At 41.6% G+C, this 13,512-nt stretch overlaps 1 protein-coding gene across 3 annotated transcripts in view; it reads right to left on the bottom strand.

The window, feature by feature from the left end:
- Window positions 1-13,512, bottom strand: part of ARAP2 (ArfGAP with RhoGAP domain, ankyrin repeat and PH domain 2) — a 205,577-nt gene that overhangs the window by 173,861 nt on the left and 18,204 nt on the right. For all 3 annotated transcript variants that reach the window (XM_024106718.3, XM_065596990.1, XM_005286388.4), the window contains one exon: window positions 2,600-2,685. Coding sequence is in view for 2 of the 3 variants with exons in the window: in XM_065596990.1 (XP_065453062.1) it covers window positions 2,600-2,685 (86 nt within the window). In the remaining variant the exon portion in view is untranslated. The remainder of the gene's footprint in view (window positions 1-2,599; window positions 2,686-13,512) is intronic.

Below are 13,512 nucleotides of genomic sequence, written 5' to 3'. Positions count from 1 at the left end.
TTAACTTGTTTATAAGTGACCGAGCAACATTGCTAACCTGTTCCTGTGTAACTGTATAACACTAGAAATTCTTCTTGTTCTTATTTCCTCACAATCCTATAGAACTTAATTAAATGGTATTAGGTTATTTGGGTTAGACGTGAACCCTTTGCATACATTTTTCATCTAAGATAATTTCTGCTTACAAATAACCACTTGACTGTTTAGTATAAAATACATTGAAATCCAAGGATTAGGCAAGTAAAAGTGGATGGAGGAGGAAGAAAAAAAAAAACCTTCCTAACTTCCCTTTATTTAAAAACTGATAATAGTTTATAAACAAGGACATAAAACTCGGGCTGTCAAGCAATTAAAAAAATTAATCGCACTGTTAAACAATAACAGTTTATTTTATTATTAGTTAATTAATAATAGTTCTTATTTTAAAAATAATTATTATTTAAATATTTTGGGGTGTTTTCTACATTTTCAAATATATTGATTTCAGTTACAACACAGAATACAAAGTGTACAGTGCTCACTTTATATTTATTTTTTATTACAAATATTTGCACTGTAAAAAACAAAAGAAATAGTATATTTCAATTCATCTAATACAAGTACTATAATGCAATCTCTTTATCATGAAAGTTGAACTTACAAATGTAGAATTATGTACAAAAAATAACTGCATTCAAAAATAAAAATGTAAAACTTTAGAAGCTACAAGTCAACTCAGTCCTACTTCAGCCAATTGCTCAGACAAACAAGTCTGGTTACAATTTACAGGAGATAATACTGCCCACGTCTTGTTTACAATGTTACCTGAAAGTGAGAACAGGCGTTCACATGGCACTGTTGTAGCCGGCATCGCAAGATATTTATGTTTCAGATGCGCTGAAGACAGGGGTGAAAGTAACATTCCAAACTTACCTGTAGGGTGGCGGGCTCCGGCCCCCGGAAGGGGCGGGGCCTCAGGCAGAAGGGACAGGGCTGGGGGTCAGCGTCTCCCAGTCAGCCCATACGCACTGCCTGACCTGTGCCACCCAGAGCTCCAGCAGCAATTTAAAGGCCCGGGGCCCTGGCCACTACTGCGGTAGCAGCAGCCGGAGCCCTGGGCCCTTTTAAATTGCGGCACCGGGGCAGCTGTTCCTTTTGTCCCTCCCTCCCGAAGGCGGCCCAGGCAGTGGGGCAAAAGGGGTGATGACATTAAAGCACTACCACGGAAGTGCTTTAAGCAGGCTCCTTTGCCACGGCCGCGTTTTAACATCAGCTGAGTACAGGCCTGTACCAGCGGCCACTTTTTATCAGTACAACGTACCGGCCTGTACCAGCTTACTTTCACCCCTGGCTGAAGATTCATATGTCCCTTCATGCTTCAACCACCATTCCAGAAGACATGCGTCCATGCTGATGACAGGTTCTGCTCGATAATCGAAAGCAGTGCAGACCGACACATATTCATTTTCATCATCTGAGGTGGATGCCACGAGCAGAAGATTGATTTTCTTTTTTGATGGTTCGGGTTCTGTAGTTTCCGCATCAGAGTGTTGCTCTTTTAAGACATCTGAAAGCATTCTCGTCCCTCTCAGATTTTGGAAGGCACTTCAGATTCTTAAACGTTGGGTTGAGTGCCCTATCTATCCTTAGAAATCTCACATTGGTACCTTCTTTGCATTTTGTCAAATCTGCAGTGGAAGTGTTCTTAAAACAAACATGTGCTGGGTCATCATCCGAGACGGCTATAACATGAAATACATGGCAGAATCCAGGTAAAACAGAAGGGGAGACATACAATTCTCCCACAAGGAGTTCAGTCACAAATTTTATTAACACATTATTTTTTAACAAGCATCATCAGCATGGAAGCATGTCCTCTGGAATGGTGGCCAAAGCATATCTGGCACGTAAATACCTTGCAATGCCTGCTACTAAAGTGCCATACGAACGCCTGTTCTCACTTTCAGGTGATACTGTAAATAAGAAGTAGCCAGCATTATCTCCCATAAATGTAAACAAACTTGTCTGTCTTAGCGATTGGCTGAATATGAAATAGCACTGAGTGGACTTGTAGGCTCTAAAGTTTTACATAGTTTTCTTTTTGAGTGCAGTTATGTAACAAAAAAAATCTACATTTGTAAGTTACACTTTCACGAAAAAGAGACTACACTGCAGTACTTGTATGAGGTGAATTGAAAAATACTATTTCCTTTATCATTTTTACAGTGCAAATATAATAATATAAAATGAGCACTGTACACTTTGTAGTCCGTATTGTAATAGAAATCAATATATTTGAAAATGTAGAAAAACATCCAAAAATATTTAATAAATTTCAATTAGTATTCTATTGTTTAACAGTATGATTAATCACAATTCATTTTTTTAATCACAGTTAATTTTTTTGAATTAATCGCGTGAGTTATCTATAATTAATTGACAGCCCAACATAAAACATATGGTATCATATAGATATGGTTACTTGCTTGGCATTATATTTATCTTTCCTTCCCAGCTTACCAGATTTTCCTATAATAATTCGATATCAATTTCTGGTACGTTATTTAAATGAGATCTGTTCTCTCAATTTAAAATATAAATATAACAGCATTCAACTCACTTTTCTGTGAAGTTGGGCTCCCAGTACAAGAAGTTGGGCTCCCAGAAATATTTAAAACATCCACATTTCTTCTTTCCAGCAGAGAACTTGAAACAAACAAAGAAGTTGAGTAATGTTTGTCAGAAAGTGTACATAACTTTCATGTAGCAACATAACATGCAGGTTAAAACAACTACTTAAAACATGCCAGCCACTTGTGTGTTCTTAATTCTAATTCTAAGTCGGAGGAGGGGGGGAGAGAAGAATAACCAGAACAATATAAAAATTAAACAACTCAGATTCCCTCTCTGTATAAATCACACTGAATATTTTATTGAGCCTAGCATAAGCCTTACTTTTTTCAATTTGGCCTTATTACATTATCCAGTTAGAATTCTGTACTTTTTTCATATATGGACTATTTAAGTAATAGTGTATTAGGGCCCTCATCCTGTACCATTACAGTCTATGGAAGCTTTGTCATGGACTTCAATGAGCACAGGATCAAGCCCAAGAAGAGAGTGGCATCTCCAGCCAAGTATTTTTCAGAGAAAGACTAACAATTTAGCCTTAAATAAAAATCAAATGGACATTGTATGATACAGAGGAAGTAGGATCCTATGCTCTGAGCTGCTGAAAGGATTTTGCTCAATGTTCTGAGTTCAAAAGGTAATTTTCTTTTCCAGGAAGTTTTGCATTTGAAGACAGAGTTATAAATTAAACTGTTTTGCAATCAAAAGATAGCAATAGCTATCAGTAACCACTGTAATATAATGCTCGTGACTGCCATTTCAGGTTTCCTAGATGGCAAACAAGATTATAGTTTCATATGCATTCTACATTACTGTATGCAGTAATATTTACTACTGTGCTGTCCTATGAATACTTGAATGCAGAGTTTTAGATGTGAGTATATAGTCATCTTTGTACTGCTAAAGTCATGCATTTTCAATATTACTGAATTCTCTGTATGAATGCCATTAATCCTCATTATAATTTGCATGACACTATGATTTTGAATTTGCTAAGGGGCAGCTTCTGAAAAATGCTGCATTAGAAAACCATGGTTTTTCTTTCATATTGGTGAAGACAGGAAGCTCTCCATCAGCACTGCAATCTCTACCACTAATTTGCTCTGTGACCTTGTAAAAATCAGTGTCTCTATCCTTTTATTTCTTCATCTGTAAAAATGATAATATGGATCCTTACTTAGCCTTTTTAAAATGCTCTCAGAGCGCTACACAAAATTTAAGCATTACACTAACAATTCTCAAACCAGCATCTTTCATCCCAAAGCCATAAAGATCAATATTTTTACCAAGTATGCCAAAACAGGAAATTCCTGGTTTACAGCTCTCCACCACATTTATCAAAGTCCTACTAGTCATGCTGTCTACATTCGTAACTTCCACAATGGTGCTTCATCAAGAAGTCAAAGTTCAATTATTTCCTCTTACAGGCCAACTCATAGACTCATAGACTTTAAGGTCAGAAGGGACCATTATGATCATCTAGTCTGACCTCCCGCATGATGCAGGCCACAAAAGGTGACCCACCCCCTTCCCTTGACTCAGCTGTTGAAGTCCCCAAATCCTGTGATTTAAAGACTTCAAGTCGCAGAGAATCCTCCAGCTAGCGACCCCCGCCCCATGCTGCGGAGGAAGGCGAAAAACCTCCAGGGCCTCTGCCAATCTACCCTGGAGGAAAATTCCTTCCCGACCCCAAGTATGGCGATCAGTAGAACCCCGAGCATGCAGGCAAGATTCTCTAGCCAGACCCTCATTGACCATTGATATCTATTTACCAGCGATGGCACGCTGTTGATTAATTGACTAAAATCACATTATCCGATCAAACCATTCCTTCCATAAACGTATCTAGCTTAATCTTAAAGCCAGAGAGGTCTTTCGCCCTCACTGTTTCCCTCGGAAGGCTGTTCCAAAATTTCACCCCTCTGATGGTTAGAAACCTTGGTCTAATTTCAAGCCTAAACTTCCCCACGGCCAGTTTATATCCATTCGTTCTCGTGTCCACATTAGTACTGAGCTGAAATAATTCCTCCCCCTCCCTGGTATTTATCCCTCTGATATATTTAAAGAGAGCAATCATATCCCCCCTCAGCCTTCTTTTGGTTAGGGTAAACAAACCGAGCTCCTCGAGTCTCCTTTCATACGACAGGTTTTCCATTCCTCTGATCATCCTAGTGGTTCTTCTCTGTACCCGTTCCAGTTTGAGTTCATCCTTTTTAAACATGGGAGACCAGAACTGCACACAGTACTCCAAATGAGGTCTCACCAGTGCCTTGTATAATGGAAGCAGCACCTCCTTATCCCTACTAGATATACCTCGCCTAATGCATCCCAAGACCGCATTAGGTTTTTTCACGGCCACGTCACATTGCCGACTCATAGTCATCCTGCGGTCAACCAGGACTCCGAGGTCTTTTTCCTCCTCTGTTACTTCCAACCAATGCGTCCCCAGCTTGTAACTAAAATTCTTGTTAGTCATCCCTAAATGCATCACCTTACACTTTTCACTATTAAATTTCATCCTATTTCTATTACTCCAATTTACAAGGTCATCCATGTCTCCCTGCAGAATATCCCGATCCTTCTCCGAATTGGCAATACCTCCTAACTTTGTGTCATCCGCAAACTTTATCAGCCCACTCCTACATTTGGTTCCGAGGTCAGTAATAAATAGATTAAATAAAATGGGACCCAAAACCGAACCTTGAGGAACTCCACTGGTGACCTCCCTCCAACCTGACAGTTCACCTTTCAGTATGACCCACTGCAGTCTCCCCTTTAACCAGTTCCTTATCCACCTGCTAACTGTGACGCAGACTATATGTGTATCAAATTTTGAACTCTATTTTGTATTGTGTGTTGAACACATGTCTAAACTTGCCTAAAGGTAAGACTATTGAATTCCATTCCATACTACAGCCTAACCCAGGAATAGTGCTTGACACCTCATTGAAGGACTACCATCAAGAAGGCAATCTGAAACTATGGACTTTGACTGACACACCTACTGGTCCACCTCCATGGAACAAAGGGTTTCTATGCAGCTGATGCCAGCATGACAAGGGGAGGGGGCTAAAACATTTCAGGAGGAACAAATGGCAAGCAAACAGACTATAAGAGTAACATGATGCTTTAAGCAGGGGGCCAACCATCACCCCATGTAAACATGATGCCTAGGAGAGAGAACATAAGAGGGACTCTGTACAGCAAGGAAGAATCCCGGTCCCGCAGCTTCGGTGTCCCTGCCGCCGAATTACCGCAGGACTGGCGGACCTCCCGCAAATGCCGTCGAAGGCCGCCTGACTTCCGCCCTCACTGTGACCCCCCCCCATGGCTTGCCACCCCAGGCACGCGCTTCCTGCGCTGGTGCCTGGAGCCACCCTTGAGACTTATACAGCCCAAAATGCTGTTAACCTTCTTGGCAACAAGGGCAAACTGTTGACTCATATCCAGCTTCTCGTCCACTGTAATCCCTAGGTCCTTTTCTGCAGAACTGCTGCCTAGTCATTCAGTCCCTAGTCTGTAGCAGTGCATGGGATTCTTCCTTGCTAAGTGCAGGACTCTGCACTTGTCCTTGTTGAAACTCATCAGATTTCTTTTGGCCCAATCCCCTAATTTGTCTAGGTCCCTCTGTATCCTATCCCTACCCTCCAGCGTATCTACCACTCCTCCCAGTTTAGTGTCATCTGCAAACTTGCTGAGGGCACAGTCCACGCCATCCTCCAGATCATTAATGAAGATATCACCCGCAGAAACGCCACCGAATCCGTGTGACGCCTGACTGCTATGCTTGGGGCGGCAAAAAACATAGAACCACCGCGGATAAGTAGGGGCATTGCCAGCAGTTCGAGGGATGTGATCATTCCCCTCTATTCAGAATTGGTGAGGCCTCATCTGGAGTACTGTATCCAGTTTTGGGCCCCACATTACAAGAAGGATGTGGAAAAATTGGAAAGAGTCCAGCGGAGGGCAAAAAAAATTATTAAGGGGGCTGGAGCACATGACTTATGAGGAGAGGCTGAGGGAACTGGGATTGTTTAGTCTGCAGAAGAGAAGAATGAGGGGGGATTTCATTGCTGCTTTTAACTACATGAAAGAGGGTTCCAAAGAGGATGGATCTAGACTGTTCACAGTGGTAGCAGATGACAGAACAAGGAGTAATGGTCTCCAGTTGCAGTGGGGGAGGTTTAGATTGGATATTAGGAAAATCTTTTTCACTATCAGGGTGGTGAAAGCACCAGAATGGGTTACCTAGGGAGGTGGTGGAACCTCCTTCCTTAGAGATTTTTAAGGTCAGGCTTGACAAAACCCTGGCTGGGATGATTCAATTGGGGATTGGTCCTGCTTTGAGCAGGGGGTTGGACTAGATGACCTCCTGAGGTCCCTTCCAACCCTGATATTCTATGATTCTATGAATGGCTGGGAGTAGCTAATTGTTGTAGACGGGAACATAAGTTACAAAATGAAATTAGCAAACAATGTCACGGTTCTACTAAATCATCCCTATATTTCAGTTTTGAAAAAGTAAGATATGGAGATCAAAATACCAGAAATCCCAGGCTCAGAGTTTAAATTCTAACAATCAAACAGGGACAAGGGGAGGAACACAGTAAGGAAAGATAAGGACACAGCCTAATGGCATGTTTACACTGCACACTTTTTACAGTGATGTGTAGAGTATGTATACAGCTACCTCCCCTCTCCCCCCCAGAACAGGTAACAATAGCAGTATAGACAGTAAGGCACAGCTTAGGCAAATAAAGTAGTTGTATATACCAACATGGCTCTCTACTCACCCAAGCAGTGCTTCCCCTCTCTACACTGCTATTTTTAGCAGTTTAGCATCCCACTGCTGGAATCTTTCTGTGCCACAGGGAAAGGCTCTGCCACCAGGAAGCCACTGAAGCCTTTCCCCACTACCTCCCCCCACCAAAGCCTTTCAATGCCACATGTAGCTACATACCACAGTGTGGACGCAGGTCGTTTTTCGCTGCGGCATGTATCTACACAAGCCCTATACACCGCCACCACTAGTGTGCAGTGTAGACGCAACCTATTGGTCTTCTCGGTCCATCTATCCCATCTGCTGAGCAATGCTCTTAATATCATGCAGTACTTTGCTTCAGTTCTAGGTCAATATTTATTTCTTTGGGAATTAGTCTGCTCATCTTCCTTGACTACCATAACATTTTGTTCCTGTTGCTCTGGAATGAGAAACTTCTTATCAATGTTTAAGACTAACTTGCTAACATTTTTATTTGAAGAATTATATTCCCAAGCCTAGAAAAATTTAAAAAGGAAAACAAATTTGTAAAATTTAGGCCCAAAAATTATATTTAGTAAAAACAAGGTTTAATAAAATCAAAGGTCAATTTTACACTTGTTAAATACTGCATTCAATCTTACCTTAGTATTTTCCAGGTATACAATTTAAAGTGATCGCTCACCCAGTCTTCTAATTTTTTAAAAAAACTAATAAGCTAATCTGTGCATGTCTTCTATCATTTACCACTAAAATACAAGATCTCTCTGGTAAATTTTGTTCGTTCTGATACAGTTTACACTGTATCGAGGTAACAGTGTTGTACTGAAAACTATGTTAGAATTGTAAGCTGTCGCTTGAAATTTCAAGGGAGTTGCTGGTCCTGCTAGCATCTAGGGGCCTGTATAGGAAAACATGTGGTCTGGATCTTGTGTAGTAAGGCTGCAAACAGTAAGCCCATAGTAAGGTGGGATGAGATGTGCCTTTCTATTTAAGGGAGCAACCTGCTTTGTGTCTCTCTGTTTTGAGGTTTTTGTGTGTTATTCTGAATTCTAAGAAATAAGCATTACCTTCCAGGAAGATTCTTTATGCTTTCATCTAACTTCTCTCTGTATATTCCATGAACATAACAGTAACAGACAAAAACCTCTAAGCCTATGGCCTTGGCTACACTGGCATTTCACAGCGCTGCACTTGCTGCGCTCAGGGGTGTGAAAAAACACCCCCCGAGCGCAGCGTGTGCAGCGCTGTAAAGCGCCAGTGTAATCAGCGCCTGCAGCGCTGCACACTCGCTCGCAGCACTGCAAGCTATTCCCCTCGGAGAGGTGGAGTACTTGCAGCGCTGCGAGAGAGCTCTTGCAGCGCTGCGAGAGAGCTCTCGCAGCGCTGGCGGCGCGACTACACTCGCGCTTCACAGCGCTGCCGCGGCAGCGCTGTGAATCCGCGAGTGTAGCCAAGGCCTTACAGTAGATTGGTTTTAAAAAACCCTAATATGAACCTCTCTTCAACACATTTCCCTCACAACTTAAGACTGCAAAAAGTACATGGTGTAGTCTGAATTTAAGTGTTACTGATATCCACACTGATTAAATGGAAATAGATAAAACGCTCTTCTGAACTGAAAGTCATTTCTCTACAATGTCTACAACAGTGAGTCACTGGTTTGACTTGAGAGAGGGAAGAAGGAAAGATTTAGAAATGAGCAAGTAAACACTCAGCAATGGCAATGACTCACTGTTCCTACCTACATTTAGTTGTTACTGGCACCCTATCATATTAAAAATATAGTTTCCTTTACTTTAATTTCTTTCTATGGCAGGAAATGGCTGCAAAATGTCTCCAAAATCTTTTTTGATTGTTTCAGTTAAGGATACCCACTGGTAAGCAAACAATGGGCCTTTAGTCAAGTATCAGAAATAAGATTTGGAAATAGAATCTTGAAAATCTCTCTTTATATCAAGTAAGAATTATCTCAAGAATGTCTAACTAGTGCCAGAACAAATACATTTATTTACTCTGACTTAATGAATACCTGTTTGACAAATAACTTGGAAACAGATGTGATATGAAACACTAGATGTTTGCCAATACAAAATTACTATATGAAATGAATTCTAGAACTGGGAGGGCAAAATACTGAAGCCTGTTGTGAAATAGAATTAAATCCTAAAATAAGAGTTCTCATCTTTCCTCTGAATAATTAAGGTACTGACTCTCCAGACAGACTAGCAGATTACTTGAGTTACCTTCTCAAAGACTGCAAACCTGTCCTCCATGCTGTTGCACCAGTTTCACTTTGGTTTAACTGGTTTAAGTGGTGCTGCATTGGTGCATCATCGTAGCACATCAGGTACAGTAGCTTCCAATATCAAGAGATACAAGACATAATTCGGGGTACCTGTTCTTCTCCAGTCTCCTTCCCCTCCACACAGACAGGCTGAAAAAGCAACAGCTGGGCTGGACTCCTTGTGAGCAGTGTGGTGTTGTTTACCTGGGTGCATGCCAATGGCATCACGCCCTTCCCAACTAACTGTAGCCCAGCTTCCCAACTAACTATAGCCCACCTCTGGCTCTAATGATGATTGGATAGGAAGGAGCTGCCCTGCCCCTTAAGCAGAGGGAGGAGTAAAGGGCTATTCTGTCTCTCCCGCTGCAGCCTGCAACACTATTTGCCCTGGGAGACAGGGATTAGAGCAGTGGTCCCCAAACTGTGCAGTGGGGGTGCAGAGGAACATTCGAGGGGGCACGCAGCGGGGCCTGAGCCAGACTCCATGGGGAGTGGGGACAGAGCACCACCCAGTTCCGCGCCACTCCAAGCCCAGCCCAGCTCCGCTCCGTCCCCAGCCCAGCTCCAGACCCAGCCTCAGCTCCACTCCGCCCCCTGCTCTGCCCCCATCCCAGCTCTGCCCTCATTTAGCTCCACCTCTAGCCCAAGCCCCTCTCCCATCCCAGTTCTGTCCCCAGCTCCATCTTCAGCCCAAGCTCCTCTGCTGAGTCAACTGTAGTAATGGTGGGGGGAGAGGGGGGAGCGGGGGTGAGAGAGAAGAACACGAACACATTCCATTACAGGGGGAGGGGCACAACAGGAAAAGTTTGGACACCACTGGGTTAGAGCAAATGGTCACTCCTTATCTTTGTATATTGGCATTTATTTGCTGAATGCCTTACATTGACTAAATTGTATTTCCTTTTCTGTCCGGGTCAAGACAACATAATGGGGAAATTTCTATGTTACAACTTTGAGGGCCAACCTACTGTTTGCAGGGGTTAAGAGTATTTGGCTGTTGGGGCAGGAAATTTAAGTACCTCAAGGTAACTACCCCAGAACTGGACAGTCTCCATGTAAAAGAATAAATGGACACAAATCAGACATCAGGAATGGTAACATACAAAAGCCAATAGGAGAACACTTCAATCTCCCTGAACATTCAACAACTGATTTAAAAGTAGCCATACTTCAACAAAAAAACTTCAAAGAGAAACTGCAGAACTACAATTCATTTGCAAACTTAATACCATTAATTTGGGCTTGAATGGGGACTGGGAGTGGCTGGCTCACTACAAAAGCCATTTTCCCTCTCTTGGTATTGACAGCTCCTCATCAATTATTGGGAGTGGACCACATCCACCCTGATTGAATTGGCCTTGTCATCACTGGTTCTCCACTTGTAAGGTAACTCCCTTCTCTTCATGTGCCAGTATATTTATGCTTGTATCTGTAATTTTCACTCCATGCATCTGAAGAAGTATTTTTTTACCCACGAAAGCTTATGCCCAAATAAATCTGTTAGTCTTTAAGGTGCCACCGGACTCCTCGTTGTTTTTGTGGATACAGACTAACACGGCCACCCCTCTGATACTTGACAGAATTGTTTAATTCTCTACATAGCTGGGAATAAAACCTTTATACTAAACACCATCTAAAAACCTACATGCACCATATATTTATATAGGCCCCCTTATGACCACAGTTCTAGCATATGTATTTCTGAGGAACAGGAAAACTAAAACATTTAAAACTTCTAAAACTTGTCATGTTGTGGTAAAGACCGATACATTGTTTTGTGGCAGAGGAGAGCCAGCAGCACAGAGAAGCACATGTAATTGCAATGGAGGTAAGTGCTTTATTAGTAATAACAAAGTATGACACAGTCACAGCACTTCTACTGTGTCAGAAGTAGTGTCAGGAGAGCCACAGTATTAACTTTTTGTGCTGGAAGGCACTTAAGAGAGCCTAAAATAGCTCTTCTGTCCATACAAAATTTCATGACTGAAGTCTTCGCAGGTCTAGAAGCAAGTGCTGAGTCTCCCAAGGGAAAGCTGGATTTCTACCCATGTGTGAAAACCCTACAGGATGCAATAAGGACAAAGCCAATACCATTCAATAGCAATTAGGAGGGAATGCTTTTTTATAACATTCCAAGGAGAGAGATGACTCCATTAAACTTAAGACTGCATCTAGATGTCATTTTAATCATCCTATTACTTTGGCTTTAAAAATTGCTGAGCAAAGGAAAATGGTTCTGTGAAGTTTGATATCTGTTTTAAAATTCTGACAACATTTGTTTCCCTCCAGAACAGCTTATTACTACCCCTTCATGATTTTCACACAATTATAAACCAGTACATGCGATTTTAGGGAGATCAATTTGAAGAAACTAGGCTATGGCTAAGCAAATAATTTTTGGTAATGCAGCGTCTAATTTGGGGCTCAATCCTACATCAATGGAAGGTTGTGCTTTGGGAAGGCAGGGGCGACTTCAGTATGAGCATGATGGGGCACTACATGTGCAATATGTTCCCTTCCCTTATTGCAGGCGAGAGTCCGGAATGGTTGTAGCTTAGAGAGGGGACAAGGGTATTTTTATAATAGATAGTTCTCTCTCTTTTCCTCAATACCCCCATGTTTGGAGCTGAAACACCAGATTCCCGTCTCACCTCTGCAGGAGTGTTTTATCATCATGGAGTGGGAACAACTATTCCAAAGTTAAGATTAACATCAAACATGCCCATTTTGATTCTCTTAAAAAATTGAGCACACACTTTTTATAGTTAAAAGCCTAAACTTCCACAACCTAAAACATTTTAATATTTTTAAAAGATATGGGTGGAGTTCCTTTTCTTTAATTAATACATAAAAGTAGCTCTTTGGTATAATTTGATACAAAGTATCAAATGTTTCTTTGAGTCTGTCAGTCTACCCAGTGATGCCACATTTCATAAAAACGGCCATACTGGGTCAGAGCAATGGTCCATTTAGCCCAGACGCCCATCTTGCGACAGTGGCCAATGCCAGATGCTTCAGAGGGAATAAACAGAACAGGTAATCATCAAGTGATCTATCCCCTGTCGCCCATTCCCAGCCTCGGACAAACAGAGGCTAGGGAAACCATCCCTGCCCATTCTGGTTAATAGCCATTGATGGACCGATCTTCCATGAACTTATCTAGTTCTTTTTTGAACCCAGTTATAGTTTTGGCCTTCACAACATCCTCTGACAAAGAGTTCAATAGGTTGACTGTGTGTTGTGTGAAGAAATACTTCCTTTTGGTTTTTTTTTAAGCCTGCTGCCTATTAATTTCATTTGGTCAACCCTAGCCCTTGTGTAATGAGGAGTAAATAATATTTCCTTATTTGCTTTCTTCACACCAGTCATGATTTTATAGACCTCTATCATATCACCCCTTAGTCATCTTTTTTCCAAGCTGAAAAGTCCCTGTCTTATTAACCTCTCCTCATATGGAAGCTGTTCCATGCCCCTAATCATTTTTGTTGCCCTTCTCTGTAACTTTTCCAATTCCAATATATCTTTTTTGGGATGGGGTGACCTAATCTGCACACAGCATTCAAGATGGGGGCTGTACCATGAATTTATATAGAGGCAATACAATATTTTCTATCTTATTATCTATCCCTTTCTTAACAATTCCCAACATTCTGTTTGCTTTTTTGACTGCTGCTGCACATTGAGTGGATGTTTTCAGAGAACTATCCACAGTGACTCCAAGATCTCTTGAGTGATAACAGCTAATTTAGACCTCATCATTTTATATGTATAGTTGGGATTGTGTTTGCCAAGGTGCATTACTTTGCATTTATCAACATTGAATTTCATCTGCCATTTTGTTGCCAAGTCACCCAGT

The sequence above is a fragment of the Chrysemys picta genome, chromosome 5, assembly GCF_011386835.1.
Source record: "Chrysemys picta bellii isolate R12L10 chromosome 5, ASM1138683v2, whole genome shotgun sequence".
Classification (NCBI taxonomy): domain Eukaryota; kingdom Metazoa; phylum Chordata; order Testudines; family Emydidae; genus Chrysemys; species Chrysemys picta.
This window is presented reverse-complemented; position numbering and strand designations above follow the sequence as displayed.